General features: G+C 61.3%; 2 protein-coding genes across 3 annotated transcripts; both read right to left on the reverse strand.

The window, feature by feature from the left end:
* Positions 1 to 631: 631 nt before the first annotated feature.
* On the reverse strand, positions 632 to 6,927 carry TRIM11 (tripartite motif containing 11). The gene is made up of 6 exons (XM_032848483.1): positions 6,443 to 6,927; positions 5,127 to 5,222; positions 4,694 to 4,924; positions 1,737 to 1,759; positions 1,546 to 1,646; positions 632 to 1,196 (listed from the first exon to the last, which is right to left on the reverse strand). The coding sequence occupies exons 1-6, from the start codon at positions 6,848 to 6,850 to the stop codon at positions 649 to 651; spliced, it is 1,407 nt and encodes a 468-aa protein (XP_032704374.1). The 5' UTR covers positions 6,851 to 6,927; the 3' UTR covers positions 632 to 648.
* A 904-nt stretch (positions 6,928 to 7,831) lies between these two features.
* Positions 7,832 to 14,372, reverse strand: TRIM17 (tripartite motif containing 17). Of its 2 annotated transcripts, XM_032848520.1 has the most exons (7): positions 14,293 to 14,372; positions 11,823 to 12,256; positions 11,084 to 11,179; positions 10,447 to 10,677; positions 9,033 to 9,055; positions 8,842 to 8,942; positions 7,832 to 8,555 (listed from the first exon to the last, which is right to left on the reverse strand). In XM_032848520.1, exons 2-7 carry the CDS (start codon positions 12,249 to 12,251, stop codon positions 8,008 to 8,010), a joined length of 1,428 nt encoding a protein of 475 aa, XP_032704411.1. In that variant the 5' UTR covers positions 12,252 to 12,256; positions 14,293 to 14,372; the 3' UTR covers positions 7,832 to 8,007. The 2 variants fall into 2 exon arrangements, with proteins under 2 accessions (XP_032704411.1, XP_032704412.1); XM_032848521.1 differs by lacking the exon at positions 11,084 to 11,179.
* Positions 14,373 to 17,608: the final 3,236 nt, after the last annotated feature.

Consider the following 17,608-nt stretch of genomic DNA (forward strand, 5'->3'; position numbering starts at 1 on the left):
CAAAGCAGACAAATCCCAGACTCTAACGAGGTGTGTATGGTGGGGGCTCTCTGAGGCCTCACCTGTCCCCAGGCAGAGCAAGAGGGACAGGGACCAGGTGTGCTGAGTTCTGGGACAGGCGGCTCCCTGGCCAGCGAGGAGAGAATGTGAGGGCGACTCGAACGGGGGGGGGGGGGGTTTCCTCTGCGTGGCTCGGAGAGGAACCGGGGGCTTCAGTGCCTGCTCACCCTGGGTGCCCACATACTAGCCCTAGCTGAACCTTTGTGATGGGGCCCAAAGCCCCGAGGGACAGGTGTTGGGAGGAGATGGTGCTTGGGTGTCCTGCTCTCCCCATTCTTGGGCCTGTCTGCCAATCACCCAAGCCCACCCCGCCCCCGCTTCTCCAGGAGAACTGCACACAGGTGCGTGGGCTGGGAGCTGCCTCTGGCAGCCGCTTTCTGGAGCAGCAGCTCCAGGGCTGTGGGAGTGGGGTGGGGGCACAAAGGTCAGGACCTCACGCTGGGAGTGGGGGCGTCCCCCTACACGCACACACAGGGACACACCTCCGGGAGCGAGCGTGCATCCGCGCATGTGGTCCGCACAGAGTGCTCCCCCACCTCAGAAGACAGCAGGAACCACCCGGGAGCCCGGCGGCAGCAGGGAGGCCCCTCACTGTGGAGCCAGGGAGTCCCCAGGCCCGCCTTTTGGCCTGCAGATGGTCATGGGGGTCGGGCTGCTGGACAGAGGCGAGAAGAGGGCCCGCAGGGTCCCCGAGAAGGGGGTCTCAGGGAAGGCATACAAGAGGGAGCCGTCGGCGGCGCTGTAGAAGGACAGGTGTCCGGCCTCATAGTCCAGGAAGACGCCCACGCGCCGGGGCGGGTCCCGCAGGGGAGTGAAGGCCCGCTCTGACGAGTTATAGTAGCTGCCCAGGAACACCAGGATCCAAAAGCCGTTGCCCGAGAACAGCTCGCCCTTCTCTTTGCGGTTGGCGTTCTCCCTGCAGACCCCTAGCGCCCAGCTGGCCCGCTCCCCCACTTCCACCTCCCAGTAGTGGCGGCCGGAGGTGAGGGGCTCCCGGCCCAGCACGCAGGGCCCGGGGTCGAACCGCTCAGGACTGTCGGGCAGCACCTGCCGCAGGTCCCCCCGGCGCACACTCCTCCTGTCTTCTGACAGGACCAACTCGGGGTTGGCGGTGTCAGGGTCCAGGGTCACGTCCCCTGCAGGGCGAGCAGACACCCCCTGTGAGCGGGCGCCCTCTCTGAAAATGTCCCCTAATGGCTTGTCCCCGCCATGTCTCCGCCACTCGGAAGGTCCTGGAAAACAGCCCATGCCCCCTGGCGACGCCTGCTGCCTTAGAGCTAAACGCTTCCTACAACTGCCTCCCCACATCTTGTGGTACCTGGAGGCAGGCGGCAGGGCGCAGGTCTGGCGTCCACGCAGGTGCCCCAGCACTAGTTGAACCCTCCCTGGTGGGGGGTATCTCACCTCTGCACTTTCTGCCTAACAGCCCCCCACACTGGGTTTCCCTGAAGCCGGAGCCTGGGCTCGCTCCAATTACAGACCCACCTCGGAATCTGCGCAGGGCGTCCACCAGCCCCGGAACCCTGCACACTGTCCTCATCTCCATCGGCACCAGCTCCGGTGGCTGCAGCTTCACATCCTGGACCCTGCAGGGGCAGTGTGGGCATCACCCCGAGGGTGGCCTCGCCCTGCACCCCACCCACCCACCTGCCCTGGGGAGAGGCCGCAGCTCCTACCTTCGCAGGGTGTCCCTGATGTCCTGTGGGAGAGACACACGCGGGGTCAGTGCCTGGCCCCGAAACCTGGACCTCCCCACATCCTGGCCACCAGTGCCCCCAGAACCTCGCTCTGCCCGACACACGTGATCAGAACCCACCCGTGGGCTGCCCCCCAGTGCAGCTCAGACAAGGGTACCCTGGAAAGACTCTGGACACATCCAGCCCTGCAGACCCAGCCTCATTCCCTCAACACACCTGGAGGATGAAGGGCGTTGGCTATGGGCTCACCCGCCCAGAGTCCCCAGCACCCCTGCAGGGTGGTACAGGTGGGCGGGGCCCTGGGCCCCCAGCAGCGAGCCATGCCTGTGCTGGCCTGGGGCTTCCTACCTCCCAGGGCTCACAGGTACTTGGCTGTCTGGGGTCTGCGGCCTCACCCGGTCCCACGGACCTGCCCACCTGCCCTCCCGGAGGCCCCCAACTCACACCCACCTTCCAGGTGAGGCCTCTCCACTTGAATGCCCCGCTCTCCCATAGGACACAAACAAGCATCTCCCTCAGCATCACGGACTGATTGTGTCCCTTGAATCTAAATGCCGGCAACGTCCAACCCCCAGGACCTCAGAATGGGGCTGTGGTTGGAGATGGGGTCTTTACAGAGGTGGCTAAGGTTTAAAAAGGTCACCAGGGTTGGCCTGGATCCTGCAGTCCTTCTCAGAAGAGGACATGGAGCAAACATACACACAGGCAGCCAAGGGCGTGAAGACACCAGGAAGGGAGACCTCTCCAGAAAAATTAGCTCCACCCAGGCCTGATCTGGGACTTCCAGACTCTAGGGCCAGGAGACAACACCTGTGTTGTTTAAACCCCAAAGCCTGTGCTATTTGTTATGCAGCCCGAGCTGACTAGGACATCCAATTACTTAAAACACTAGCTGCTGGGGCGCCTGGGTGGCTCAGTGGGTTAAAGCCTCTGCCTTTGGCTCAGGTCATAATCGCAGGGTCCTGGAATCGAGCCCCGCACTGGGCTCTCTGCTCAGCAGGGAGCCTGCTTCATCCTCTCTCTCTGCCTACTTGTGATCTCTGTCAAATAAATAAATAAAATCTTAAAAACAAAAAAAAACATACTAGCTGCTGATGGGAAGTCTTTGGACTTTGTAGAACCACCCCTGAGAAGGGCTGGGACCTGGCTGGTCCACACGGTCAATCACAGGCAGCTCACCCACGGTGATTCCAACCACACGCCCACTATCAGGCCAGACCTGGGGATGCAGAGGTAAGGCGGGGTCCTACAGAGGGCTTCCCTTGAGGAGGGAGATCTGCACACACATGACTGATGGCCTGTGTGTGGGCTGGTTGGCGGGAAGGTAGGACAAGACAACGGCAGGCCTCAAAGGAAAAAGGAAACTGGAGGCTTCTAAAGATACAGTGAGAGGGCCAGTGCAGGACTGGAAGAGACAAGTGCAAAGGGCCCGGGGCACAAGGAGCTTGGTGCGGGCAGTAGGCAAAGCAGAAACAGCCTGTTCTTGGTAGTTATGCAGGGTGGGTGGCCCACCCCAGGGCACTGAAAAGTGACAGTCCAGACCCACTCAGGAACAGTGTGTGTGGATACATTGCACAAGACCCTCTGTGATGTGAAGGTTATGCAGGGGTCCGGACCTTAGGGAAAGAGCTTGGGCTCCATGTACCCTACCCAGCCCCTTTGGGAGACACACGTTTCTTTAGGAAAAGGCTCTCCACCTACACAGGGTGGCTATAGGGCAAGCCTGGAAGGGAAGCTGGGATGCAGGGGTGTGGCCACCTGGAAGTCACCCAAACCTGCACTTCCTCTGTCTGAGAGCACACCCCCCTGCTTGCCCCAGGTACCAGATGCCTAGCCACTCCCTGGGGCGGGCCTCTACCTAACACAGGCCAGATGCTTATGGGCACACCTGACCTCCCTTATTCCCACCAGTAAACAGGGGGCTGCCCAGGGCTGCTCTCCTGCCCTTCTATGTGGCAGACCTCACCTCTACCCCCAGCACAGGCAAGGGGAGCCCTGGGGCTGGGGGAGGAGGGGAGGAGGGAAGGGTCTCCCTCGCCACCCAGGCAGAGACCCAGGGCAAGGTGCTGTGAGCAGATGGGAGCAGTGAGGGGCAGTGGGGGCACAGATGGTCACTGTTAATACAAACTCCAGGAGGGCAGCCGGCCAGCCAAGACCACCCACGCACTGGGACATCTCAGGGAAGACCCCCAGATCCCGCTTCACGCAGCCCTGGGATTCTCATCTCTCCTGCGGGGCCAACCTCGCCTCTTTCCAGAACCTCCAGTTCTCTGGCTTCTCCAGCAGCATGCACTTCTCCTGACTATCTCGATTGGCCACCCAGTCCCCACCTCACTGACCACAGCCTACTCTGTCCACCTCCCTCACTTCCTGCCAGACTCTCGCCTGGGGTTCTTCCTCTTTCCTAGACTGGAATCCACTGGTGGTCTCGGCAGTGGGGTGAAGGACCAAGTTCAAACCCCAGGAGAGCAGCCAGGAGCCTCTGCTTGGTCCCTGAAGATCCTCCAGGCTTTGGGACTTCCACCCTGTGGGAGGTGCCCTGGGCTGCACAGCGGCCTCACTCCCACCTAGGGCCAAGAGTCGGGAGCCACGCGGAGCCTCCGGAGGACATGGAGCCGATACAGGACTCCCATGGGACACCTGCTGGCCTTTCTTCTCCATATACTGGGCCTCTGGAGCCAGCCTGGTGACCCACGGACCCTGGATGCCACCAAGCAGCGGCATCCAGGACAGGCAGCCATTGCCGGTAGAGTTCAGGGTCGGTACCCACTCCCCGAGACCCGCAAGCACACCTGCAGAGGCACACCTGGGATCCCTGCCCTAGCTCCCCTGCCGCAGCTTGCCTAGGTGGGCGAGCCCGGACTGCCGGGGCTGCCCCAGGACCCTGCCTCACCCGGAGGCCCCACAGGCGCACCCCCGAGTGCAGAGCGGCTCACCTGCAACAGCCCCAGCGCCGGCAGCTGGCAGCGCCCCTCCAGCTCAGCAATGAGCTCGGCCAGCCGGGCGCTCTGCTGGCCCAGGCGGGCAGCGCTGTCCCGGAGCGGGGGCAGCACCTCGAGCTCCTCCTCCTCGAGCCTCTGCAGCAGGCGCTGCTCCTCCTCGGCAAGCAGCCGACGCAGCCGCTCGAACTCTGTCAGCACATTCTGCCGCTGGCTGTCCACCATCTTCTGCAGGGGGAGACTGGAGGGCTCAGGTCCTGTCCGCCCCGTACCCCAGGCCCTGCCCCGCCCCCAACGGGGTTTCCCCGCAGGGTGCAGAACCCTGATGCCTCTGCAGGAGCAGCACAAGGCCCAGGACCGCTGTGTCCCTCCGCAGGGGCTCAGGGGCCGGCCACTCCCCACCCGCGACCTCAGGCACTGGGCCACCTGCCTGCCACAAGGCACAGGTCTCCTCAGCCTGGGCCTGGAACAGCAGTGCGTCCTCCATTTGCTTCCGCAGGTGCTCCAAGGACTTCTCCAGCTTCCCCTGCGGGACAGTGAGACAAGAGCGATCTCTGCAGTGTGGGCCTGGGCCCTATTCCAGTCAACGGTCAACCGTGGCTGAGCCGGAGGTCAGCTGGCAGGAATCGCAGTCCTGGGCATGACACGCAGACAACCTCAAAGGAGCCAGCGAGGGCGACAGCCCAGAACCCCAGGCCCCTTGCCTGTATTTCGTCTCCTAACCTCCCCCGAATCCCGACCCCCATACTTCTCCAGGCCTGCCCTGGGCTCTCAGGAGGGTCCTGGCCTGCGCAGCTCCATCTGGACTTCTAGCTGGACCCAGGCCTGAGAGGTGGTGCTTTGGGGAGTCAGCACCCCAGGGCATGCGAATGCCAGGCACAGCCCTGGGTAGGGGGAGGGGCAGGTAAAGAGTCCCTTTGGTATCCCAAGGACAAAGAGCAGCTAGGCACCAGTGGAGTGAAGGTGGTCGGAATGTGCCTCCCCAGAGTAGGCCACCTGCACACCAGGACTATTTGGGACTGAAGGAAGTGGGGAACAGCAGACACAGGAAGGGCCCTCTGCCCTCCTCCTTTCTGCCTCTCCCTATCTGTACCAGAAAGGGGGAGAGCACTCAGCAAAGACGACTCTTCCTCACAGATGAGTCTGACTGAACAGACTTTGGTACTGAGACAACCCTGATTTTCCATCAGTTTCCAACCCCTCCCATATTCCCTACTTCTCTCCGGCCAAGGAAGCCCAAATCTCATTTTTGTCTAGGTGCTTCTCCCCAGTTTATCATTCGATGTTAAAATGCAACATAAACTCAGTCTAACTGCGTTTTTCACTTCTCTGTGAAGCCCCTTGTAGCACATGAGACTTAAAAGACTAGTAAAACTATGCATTTTTTCACTCGTTACTCTGCCTTTGTTAATTTGCACACCTCATACAGGAACCTAAGAGGTTAGACAAAAAGGTTAGGGGTAAGTGCAGCCCCAAGGAGCTGTTTCAGGCCAGCTGCGAGGAGCTTTCTCCCGCTCCAAGCTCCATCCCGGCCAACGGTCAGTCCCACCTGCCCGGTCCCCTGCAGACTCCCACCACGGTAAGTCGCAGCAGGACCGGCCCCTCCCAGAGAGCACGGCTCTCCCCGATCTCCAGGCTGGGGCCCCACAGGAGGGTGCGGGTTTGGGACTGGCTGCACGCAGCTGGGAGCGAGGGCCCCGCATTCCCCACCCCAGCCCGGGCCCCCGGCCAGGCCCGGCCCCGCACCTTGAGGTCTTCCGCCGCGTCCTGCAGCGGGCGCACGCGGTGCGTCCAGTGCTCCCCCGAGCGCTCGCAAGCCGCACACAGTAGGCGCAGCTCGTCGCCGCAGAAGGCAGCCAGCGGCTCGCGGTGCGCGGCGCACACACCCTGCGGGACGGGCGACGGCGGGTGCAGGCGCCGCGCCATCTCGGCCATCTTGGCGAGCGGGCGGTTGGGCCGCAGGTTCCTCTGCGGGGACAGCTCGCGGCACTCGGGGCAGGCGTACGGGCCCTCGGGCTGGCCCCAGCAGCGCCGGATGCACTCGCGGCAGAAGTTGTGGCCGCAGTCGGTCATCACCGGGTCCGTGAAGTAGTCAAGGCAGATGGCGCAGGTGGCTTCCTCCTGGAGGTTGGTGGACAGGTCGGGGGCGGCCATGGCGCGGCCGGGGCGGAGGAAGGCGGCGCTGTCGGTCGTGGGCCTCCGCGGCCGGGATCTGACAGCGCGCGGGGCGGCGGGGGAGCGGGGCTCGGGGAGCCCGGAACGCGGGCGCACGGCTCCCTGCGCGGACCGGAAGAGGAGCCGCGGCGGAAGCAGGAAGCAGCTGGTTTTTTTTTTTTTTTGGAACAACCCGCTTCCGCCCCGGATTGGCTGCGGCCTGTCATGCGGCCCGCGGGCCGGACAGCATTGGAGGCTGTTCGCCCGCCGACCTCGCGGCGGCGCTGCCGCGGCCCCCGAGTGCGCTGGGAGCCCTGGGCTCACGTCGGCCTCTCGTCCTGACCCGCTGCCCACCCGGGCGGCTGGGCGCCCGGCGGGTTCACTGGGTTCCCCACGCAGCACAGCGACCGCGAGGACCAGGGCGCCCTGCGGCTGCGCTGCCGAGCCCTAAGCCGTGTCCCGTGCGCCCCTGGACCGGGCACGAGCAGGATGCGAGCCGGGAGAGGCCCTGCCTCGTCGGGGAAGGCACGCACGGACTGCGGTTCTGGGGTACCCGGCCTGCCACAGGGCTGTGAATGCGCCTGAAAGTGCAGAGAGCGGCGGGTGGAAAGGAGTCCCTCCCGCCGTGACGCCTACTCTGAACTGCGCCCGGGCTTGTGCGACACAGGGCCGGAGGGCTCCGAGGGTTTTAGGGATTCGTTTTCCCACCGCCGCCTCCTCCCTCCCTCCTTTGCTGCAAGGTGCAAACACCGAGTGTTTGGAAGACAAAGCAGGTGGACCCTGGAGGCCGTGGCTCTATGTGTACAACCCGGAGCACGGCGGGGCTCGTCCTCTGGCTCCATTCCTGGGTGGGCACACGTTTCCCGGAGCTAGCGCATCACATGCGCCTGGGGCGGGATGTCCTTCCTTGGAATCGGTCCACTAGGGAGCTCCGCGGCTGTCCACGTTTCCTTCATGAAATGCGTGCGAATATCGCCTCTTATCATTAACTGCTTTAATCGGGATTACGTTTCATTCTAGTGAAAGTGCCTTGCACGGCTGGGGGCTCGCCAAGGTGCCAGCAGACAGAAAGAAACCTGGCAGGGGGCCTGCGCTGAGCTGCGCTGTCCCACCTTCCCAGGAAACACCGGCCGCCCACACTGCCCCAGCCTCTGCCCCTAGCCCTTCACCCACAGGGTCACTGTAGAGATGACCATCTGGCCTGATTTGGGGGCCCCGAGGCAGAAGAACGGCTGCAGGGGGCCGGAGAATTCACGCTGGGCGTAGGTGTGCAGGTGGGAGCCATCCCTCAGGTTGTAGAAGGACACCTCCCCCGCCTCGAAGTCCAGGAAGACCCCCACGTGGCTGGGGGGCTCGGCCAGCGTGACCGGGGTTGGGGCGGCCATGACGGGCAGGTACTTCTTTCCCTTGCACAGCTGCACCACCCAGAACCCATTTTCGGGGGACTTGGGGACCTTGTCCCTGCGGCTCACGTTGTCCCTGCACACGCCCAGTGCCCAGAGTGCGTCGCCTGTGAGGTTCATGCCCACCTCCCAGTAGTGCCTGCCGGAAGAGAAGGTCTGCTGGCCCACGGCACAGGGGTAGGCCAGGAATCGGTCCTTGCTGGGGGGCACGGCCCCCAGGGGCGGCGTCAGGTAGCGCCTCTGCCGGCTCTCATACAGCAGGAGGTAGGGGTACGCGGTGGTGGGGTCGGGCACCACATCCTCTGCAGACAGGCCCGGGCCATGGGGAGAGGGCTCCGGTCATCCCTGCTGTCCCCCACCGGCCCCCAGGCCTCCCCCAGGAGACTGGGTCCCTGTCCCTATTGGTGGTGCTATGGAGAAGGAGCCAGGGGTCCGTGTGGGCATCTCCACCGGGGTTACCACAGGGACACAACGGAAAGCACGCCCTGGAGCAGCAGGTCGGGACAACTGTCGCCCCCATTGCGGGCTCCCTCCGAGTGACCAGGGGTGGGGCGGGGAGTCGTCCAGTGCCCCTGGGCCCCTGCATACCTTGAAAACTCTTGAGCACCTCTATCTGCCCGGGGACCCTGCAGACGGTCCTCAGCACGGTCGGGGTGGCCTCCGGGTACTGGACACTCAGGTTGTTCTTCCTCCGGTGGACACAGGTCTCACTGTCCCCGCGGGCCCCAGACGGAGCCCTCCCTGTGCCCATCATTGCCTCCCCGCAGGTGGCCGCCTACCTGCTCAGGAGCTCCTTCATGTCCTACAAAGCAGGAAGGGGGCAGCGGGGAGGGAGACGGGCAGGACCTCGTTAGGGTTGGGGCGTCATGTCTGCATTTCTGGTCTGCAGAGCTGGAAGGACTTCGGGGTGCCTTCCCAAGACCCTGTACCCACTTGTGGGCCATCCCCCTGTCATGGGGCACACACTCCACCTCTGGCCACCAGGCCTCCTGCTCTCCCCCCTTGGAAGCTGTTGGCTCACGAGGGACAGCGGTGGGGGGACGTGACCCGCGGCCATCAAATGGGGCCTTTGGGACTTTAGCCCAGCCTTGAGTGAGTCAGACGTCCGTGTACTCTCCTGCAGACCAGCTGCTTTTTAATAGTAGACAAAGCGCTCCCTAACATTTGGCCAATTGTCTAGTCTGTCATCCGCAGGAGGGGCTTTCCTGGGCACAAAGCCCGCGGGAGGTCAGGACAACAGGCAAACGTGGGGATTGACTCAGACATACAGGATGCCCAGCGCCCGGCAGGCGGCCTCTGCCTCCGGTGTGTAAACATGCCCGTGCATGCATGTGTGTGTGTGCGTGCCTGCATGCACACGTGGGGAATCCTGTCTGCTGCCAGGGATTCCATCGCTCCCCGTGCTTGACACCTGTCCCACTTGTGGGGCACCACAGCCCCCTGTGGTCAGGCCCTCATTGGGCTGCCTGGGCCCTGCCTTTGTTCCTGTCCTGCTGGCAGTCGCATGACTCCCTCCTGCCTGCAAAGTCATGGGTGCCTATCTGGGCCAGTGTGTCTCTGCCCCACCTCACCACGTTGACCACAGCTGCCCCAGGCCACCTCCCTGCAGGCCTGGAGCCTGGGCACACTGTCTTCCTAATGCACACGCCTCAGCCCCAAGCCCCAGAGCCTCCGAAGGCGCCTGTACTTGGAGATGAGGTCTTTACCGAGGTGGTTATGGTGACTAGGGTGGGCCCTGATCCCGTAGGATGGATGCCCCTGCAGCAAGAGGAGATGTGCACCCAGAAACACACAGAGAACACAGTTTCCAGAGTGTGGTGGTTATAACGTTCACCTCACACGCAGAGAACACAGCTGTCTGTGACGGCGAGGAGAAGCCTGCCGAGGAGCCCGCGCTGCCCACCCGGGGAACGCAGACTCCCAGCCCCCAGGCTCCCAAGAGGATATACGTCCGTCCGCTGTGTGAGCCTCAGGCCTGTGGTCTTTGTCACTCAGCCTTGGCTGACCTTGTCAGGGCCTTTCCTGCCGTGGTGGGGGCGGAGGTACAAGGACAGCGCACTTGGGCCTGATCCCCTCCCCCACGCCCAGGTGACCAGGGATGCTGAGCTCTTTCCCCTCCCCACCAAGGCCAGCAGGGGTGCTGAGATCTTTCCCTTCCCCTGCCAGGCCAGCAGGGGTGCGGTCGACCCTCACCTGCAGCATCTGCAGGGGTGTGTGCTCGTTCTTGTCCTCCAGCTGCAGCAGCAGCCTCTCCAGGGCGTGGCTCTGCCTCTCCAGGGTGGTCGAGCTCTCCTGCAGCTTGGCCACCACCTCCTCCTCCTCCTCCTTCAGGGCCTGGAGGACGCGCTGCTCCTCCTCCACAAGAAGGAGGCCCATCTTTTGAAACTCCACCAGGATGCGCTGTCTCTGCTCCCTAACCTTCACCTGCAGGGGGTTGGGGGGGCAGACGTGAGGACCTGCTGCCAGCGATGTCCTCTCCCTTCCTGGCCGGCTGCACCTACCAGCTTGGGTGCTGGCCTCCTCCTGGCCCTGGGCCCTGATGACCCACAGAAAAGTCCTCCTGGGAGGGGTGGGAGCATTCGTGGGGTCACCTGGGGGGTCGCCACCACCTGCGTGCCCTCATTCCTGTGTCTGTGACACGGCCAGCCTGTGCTGACCTCAGGTTCTCCGTCCTGATTCTGGTGGGGCTCTGAGCTTGGGATCTGTGTTCGCAACCTCCGTACCCCTATCGAGGGCTCATGCAGGCCCTGCAGGGGCTCTGGGGCCACAGGCCAGGCTCTCCCACCCCACAGGGCTGCTGTGAGCACCCACCCTGGCCCCCGGCACCTGCCTGCCACTCAGCCAAGGCCTGTTTCTCCCTGGCCTGCAGCTTCCCCGTCTTCATCAACTCCTCCTGGAAGTGCCCCATGTCCGCCTCCAGCTTCAACTGTGGGACACACAGGCTGCAGGATTGGGGTCCAAGTCCCCTCACTCCTGGGCATCTGGGTGATGCCCCCAGAGGCTCACCCCCCAGGAACACCATGAGGGGGGCTGCGGGTGGACACATGCCTCCCAAAACATGCCCCTTTGTCAAGAGGGCTGCTTGGGCTGGAGCCAGCTGAGGATGATCAGCCTCAGAAAGACACCTTCCCAGGCCTGCCCTCTCCTGACTATGGATCCAAACTGCTGAGCAGTGAGCGGTGCTATGACCCCCCTCTCCTGGGAAGTTTCACGGTTGAACAGGCAGGAGGACCATGGGGGGTGATGAGGTCACCAGCGTGGAGCCCCCCACACCGGGATTCGTGCCCTCGCGCCTCCTGCCCAGTGCCCAGCGAGGTCACAGGGCAGAACCAGCCGCCGGGAACCGATGCTGCTGGAGCCCTGACTGGAGGGACCTGGGCAGGGCCTCCATCAGCCAGGACTTCCCAACAGCTGTGACCCAGCCCCCTGCGTTGTCGCGGGAGCGTGTGGACACTTCGGTCACATGGTGCCACACTTGGGCTGTCCCCTGTAGTAGCCGTTCTCCCGCCAGCCTCCTGACGCATGCACTTGGCCTCCGTGTGCACCCCCTCCCCCGAGCCCGGACGCACCCTGTACTCCTGCACGGCCTCCTCTATGGGGACCACCCTGTGGGGCCGGTGCACCCGGGACTCCCTGCAGACGACACAGATGGGGCTCTGGTCGTCCTCACAGAAGAGCTTCAGCAGCTCCTGGTGCGTCCTGCACAGGTCCCGGCTCTGGAAGGCCGGGTGCTGCCGCGCCATCTCGGCCACCTTGGTCAGCAGGCGGTTGGGCCGCAGGTTCCTTTGAGGGGACAGCTCGCGGCACTCGGGGCAGGGGAAGGAGCCCCGCCGCTTCTTGCCCCCTTTCCTGCTCTTGGCCTTCTCCCAGGTTAGCTGGATGCACTCCCGGCAGAAGTTGTGGCCGCAGGCCGTCATCACAGGGTCCGTGAAGTAGTCGAGGCAGATGGAGCACGTGGCCTCCTCCTGCAGCTTTCTGGCAAGTTCCAGGGCATCCATGTCTCCTGGGGAAGGAGCAGGAGATCCTTCATACCCTCTGGCAGAGAGCCCTGTCTTTGGCCGGCCCCACCCACGGTAGGGAAAATCATGCTAAGTTGGTTCAGTGTGCCCCCCCAATAGGAGGTTCCTCAGCCCCCCATGGACCTGTCTAGAGCAAGAATCCTGTTAGGCCCGTCTGGCAAGAATTCCCCTCCCCATGCCACCTCTTAGTGACGTTCCATCACTGACCTCCCCACCCCCTGCTTTGTGGCCATAAATCCCCACTTGTCCGTCCTATGTTGAGATGAGTCAATTCTCCACCGGCATCTCTTTCTCCCTATTGCAATAACCATGAAAAAACCTCATTTGTAGAAACAACACCGGTTTCTACTGTTCTAACTACAGACCGACTCTGGTCTTCCTTGACAAGGTGTGGTGCAGAAAAGTCAGTCGTGTGTGCGTGCATGCACAGAACAGAGAGATGCTAACACAGGTCCAACTGCAGACACACACAGTATACACACATGCAAACACACAGTATACATGCATGCACACACAGACAGTATACACACATGCACGCACACAGTATACACACATGCATACATGCAGCATACACATGCAAGCACACACGGTATGCACACATGCACGCAAAGACAGTTACACACATGCACAGAGCACGTACACCACACACACAGTATACATACGTGCATGCACACATGTATCCACACATGCATACAGAGCAACCATATGTGTACCCACACACACGTGCACACATGTCCACACATACATGCACACATGTATCCACAATGCATACACACAGTATCCACACATGCACAGAGTATACACACAGGCATGCACAGTATCCACACATGCACGCACACAGAAAACAATGCATACACCGTATCCACACATGCACGCACACAGTATATCCACACACACGTGCACACAGTATCCGCACGTGCATGCACACAGCACCACATATGCACACGTGTATCCACACACACATGTATCCGCACATGCAGTATCCACACATGCATACACACGTATCCACACATGCATATGGAGTATCCGCACATGCATGCACACAGTATACACACATGCATACACACGTATCCACACATGCATATGGAGTATCCACACATGCACACAGTATACACACATGCACGCATATAGTATCCACATATACGTGCATGCATGTATCCACGCATGCATACAGATCATCCACACATGTATCCACATATGCACACACACGTGTCCACACATACATGCACACATGTACACACACAGTATACACACATGCGCATGCAGCATGTACCCACATATGCACACACAGTATCCATACATGCACACATGTACTCACATACGCACGCGCATAGTATCCACAATACACACATGCACACACACATGTATATACATGCACGCACACAGTATGCACACATGTACACACACAGTATCCACACAGACACGCACAGTATCCACACACACACACGCACAGTATCCACACACGGGGCTCATATACCTGCGCACACACTCTGGGGTACCAGTACCCCGACCGCATGCCTCAGAGGCCCCCCTACGCAGGTCACAGGTGGCTGCTGGAACTGTGCTAGAGGCTGGACGTGCACATCGCTCTTGGGCTGCATGCACTACCCCAGCTCCTAGCTCTGTAGTCCTCTGAAGTGATGGACGCTGGCAGCCTCACATCGTCCACGGGGCCTTGAGGGGTTCCCTTTACTGAGCTAGGGCTCAGTCTCCCCCTCAGCTCTCATCTACCGGAGGCGCACTGCCGCGCCCCCAAGAGAAGCAGGGGTAAGCGCGGCAGTCAGGGGGGCTGGGGTTCCGCTCAGGATGGGGGAGTGGGGGAGCTGCCCAAGGACCCCAGACCAGTGAAGACCGACAGGCCCCCCTCCGTCCGGGAATGCTCTTCCGTAAATGCCGGGGAAACCGTCCGCCGTCTGGTTCCAGTTGGTAACCATCTTCAAAGCGGGGTCTGCTACTCGGGCAGCGGCGCCCACTGTGTGACCGCCGCTGGCCCCGGTGGTCTTGAGGGACTGGTACTCACGGGGGAGGGGGCGGCCGGCCGCACCTCGAAGGGCGTAGGCAGCCAAGGGCGCAAACAGCTCCCCGGAAAGCCTGCGCGCTGAAGACCTTCTGAGCGGGGGTGCGGGAGCGCAGGGAGCCGCCAGGGCCTGGAGCTTTGTGGCGTCAGCAGGGGCGGGGGCGGCCGCAGGGGCGGGGCGGGTGGAGGCTAGCTACGGCGTGTGGGTTGGCAACAGCCTGGGGGTGGGGGGCGGAAGCTCTTGACAGGCGAGGGCTAGCTCAGAGTTGACCAGGGTCGGGGAAGGAGGTCTCTGGGTGGAGATGAAGGGGGTCGCCCCATTGGGGGAGGTGAAGGGGTCTCTGGGGGAGATGAAAGGGGGTCCCCCCGTTGGGGGAGGTGAAGGGGTCTGGAGGGTACGAAGGGGGATCGCACCATTGGGGGTGGTGAAGGGATCTCTGATGCGGGGGAGTTGATGCGGGGAGGTCGCCCCGTTGAGGGAGGTGAGGGGCTCCTCCGCCAGGCCCACAGCGGCCCCACCTCTCTGGTGCACGCGTTAGTGGTCATGCCGTGGAGAGGGGAGAGGGTGGCAACCAGATCTTGGGTTAGGTAGGCAAGGAGGGGTGGAGGGGCTCCGGCAGGGTTGACCCGTTGGGGTCTTGCCAGCGTAGGAGGCGGTTGGCGGGCTGCTGCCCCCAACCCTGACCTAGCCCTGGCTGGTGGCTGCTTGTCCTCAAGTCCTGGGCCCTGGGGGAGGGGGCAGATGAGGAAACAGCCTGGGCCTGCACAGGAGGGCGGGAAAGCAGTTGGGCGGTGTAGACCCAGGAGGGTACAGATGCACGCGGGTGTAGACACACGCGAGGACATTCTGGTAGCTCAGCCAGGGTCTGCACCTGAGCAGTGCAGCGGGGAGGCAGGGCGGACCGCCTGAGGATTCTAATCTCCCCTCCGGAACACCGTCCCCTCTGATGTCCTTTCCACCAGCGATGGGATTCTTTGCGGAGGGTTCCTTTCCATTTAGGAAATGGAGTCACAGAACGCTTGAAACTTTAAAATAATTTCAAGAAAACACACAAGAGAGCAATGGATCCCATGTACTAACCCCCTTTAGGGTGTTTGCTGGATCTGTCCTGCTGTTTTGTCTTGGGGGGAGAATGTTTGTGTGGCTTGAGCCAGCCCCAGGCCCCACTGCCTCACACCCACCTGCTGCTTTCTGCAGGGGAGGGAATATTGGGATCCTGCCTGTTACTCCCGGAAAAGACCTCATGTGTCGTGCGTGCATCGGGGAGCCCGCCAAGGAACTCTCCAGCTTGTTAAATGGTTGACAGCTTCTGGGAACAGAAGGTGCACACCTGATTCAGTAAGGGAGAGGGAGGGGAGAAGTGACTCCGTGGGTCCAAAAGCAGGTCCCTTTAGGAAAGGCAAATGGCTGTGGAGGAGAGGGGGAGGCAAGAAAGCCTGTGGCCCTGTTTGTCTATACAGCTGTGAGTGGCTGTCCCATCTCCTTCAGGTGGAAAGCCGCTCCCAGAGGGCTTTGCGCAACCTCATGTCCCAGAACTTGCTGCTTCTGGTCCAACAGGGGAAGCTCTCAGGAGGCTTTCTTTTGCACCTGTTGAATCTGCAGTGTCTTTATCATAAAATAAAGTGGGAATTCTGGGGCCGGGAATAGCCCCCTCGTTCCCACACATCTTCCCACGCATCATCCCCCACATCTTCTGCATGCACCCTCCAGTTGAGGGTCTCAATTTTGTCGTTCACCCCATTCCTTTCCTGCTAGCCCCTCTCTAGCAGATGATAGCCCCAGCACCTGCACTTGCAGTTCCTGCAAACCCCAGTTTCTGTATTTCTTGCTGACATCATTGTTTTTATCTGCAGTTACCACAGAACCTGCTGTATCTGTCAGGATTTTGTGGCCAAAACATGCAGTCCGGCCCCCCAGATGCAACAGATAGCTATAGCAAGGGTCATCTCTAAACACTTTCTATGTGCACCATGGGCCTTGCAGGAGAAGGGCAAATCTTTCCTTCTATCCTCTTAGGTTCTGCACCTGGGGTCTGTGAATTAGACAGCAGCCAGATGAACAGGTGAGAAGGCATACAAATTTTATCTAATGTTTTCAATTGTACATGTATGGGGACTTCACAAAAAGAACTGAAAACACAAATTGGCCTCTGCACCATTTTCACAAAGGGTGATAAGCTGTGGAGAAATACCTAGACAGAGGGAAGGGGGTTTGTGTTTCTGGGGTAAGTTGTAGGAAGGTGACTGGGATGCATACAGGAGGAGCTGCAGATAGGCTAAGGTTGTTCACGCAAACTTATCTCAGTACCATCTCTGGTGATAAGAGTCACCGTCCTCTCTCCGGCTCAGGAGAGGGGCAACTCTGCAAACGGAAATTTTCTGTACACATGGGAATTTCCACCTTGCTTTTTGAGAGAACAACTGGGAGTGCAGAGGTCCTCCTATGTGTGCTGTTTCTCAGTAGCCTTCAGCTCAAAATCCTCAGTCTGCCACATGGTGGACTGTGGGGTCGCATGTCCCGATCCCTGTCGGCCTCTTGGTGGGGACCTCATGCAGAAGACCAGTTCTCGGTCTCTGCCATGGGATAGGCGTTGCCGGCACTCGGAGCCAGTTATGCCAGAACCTGCTGGAAGGCTGTTCCTGCGGCGTAAGGAGGGCTCAGCTAATCCAAGCCATTGGGACTGAGCCACAGGCTCTGTGCGGATGGCGGACAGCATCTGTCTGGGGCTCTCCTACCTTAGGAGGTGGTGGCAGGCTCCACGGCAGTGCCTCTGCTCCTCCCCATGTCCCTGTCCAGCAGCAGAGACCACGGGGACTGTCCTGACTTGGGATCTGCTGTTATCCTCTTCTGGGTGACCCTCTCCAATTTTTTTTTTCAAAGATTTTATTTGTTGGAGAGAGACACAGCGAGAGAGGAGACACAAGCAGGGGGAGTGGGAGAGGGAGAAGCAGGCTTCTGGCTGAGCAGAGCCCCGTGTGGGGCTCTATTCCAGGACCCTGGGCTCATAACTTGAGCTGAAGGCAGACACCTAACCGGCTGAGGGCCCCTGTGCCCCTGAGTGACCCTCTTCACAGCAAAGAACTGCCCCTCCACCCAGTCTGCACCCTTTGCCCCCGGGGGAGCAGTGGGTGTGGGTCAGGGCTCTTTCCCAGTTCTAGTCTCCACCTGCATTTCTTCCTGGGGATGGGGCCGAGGACCCTCGGAGGGAGCTCCCCGTGGGGTCCATCGCACAAGGAGGGCAGGCGGTCAGCTGGAAAAGCCTGGAATGAGTTCCTAGCTTCCCGGACCAGCTTCATGCGGGATTAAATGCCATGACCC

Source organism: Lontra canadensis, unplaced genomic scaffold, assembly GCF_010015895.1.
Source record: "Lontra canadensis isolate GAN:19392208 unplaced genomic scaffold, GSC_riverotter_1.0 scaffold205, whole genome shotgun sequence".
Lineage (NCBI taxonomy): Eukaryota > Metazoa > Chordata > Mammalia > Carnivora > Mustelidae > Lontra > Lontra canadensis.

Coding starts and splice junctions, on each gene's coding strand:
- TRIM17 (XM_032848520.1), bottom strand. CDS start 12,251: ATGGATGCCCTGGAACTTGCCAGAAAGCTGCAGGAGGAGGCCACGTGC. Junction 10,678..11,083: donor AGGCCTTGGCTGAGTGGCAG/GCAGGTGCCGGG, acceptor AACCCCCTGCAG/GTGAAGGTTAGGGAGCAGAG. Junction 9,056..10,446: donor CACCCCTGCAGATGCTGCAG/GTGAGGGTCGAC, acceptor CCTGCTTTGTAG/GACATGAAGGAGCTCCTGAG.
- TRIM11 (XM_032848483.1), bottom strand. CDS start 6,850: ATGGCCGCCCCCGACCTGTCCACCAACCTCCAGGAGGAAGCCACCTGC. Junction 5,223..6,442: donor ACGCGGCGGAAGACCTCAAG/GTGCGGGGCCGG, acceptor ACTGTCCCGCAG/GGGAAGCTGGAGAAGTCCTT. Junction 4,925..5,126: donor AGACCTGTGCCTTGTGGCAG/GCAGGTGGCCCA, acceptor CTCCCCCTGCAG/AAGATGGTGGACAGCCAGCG.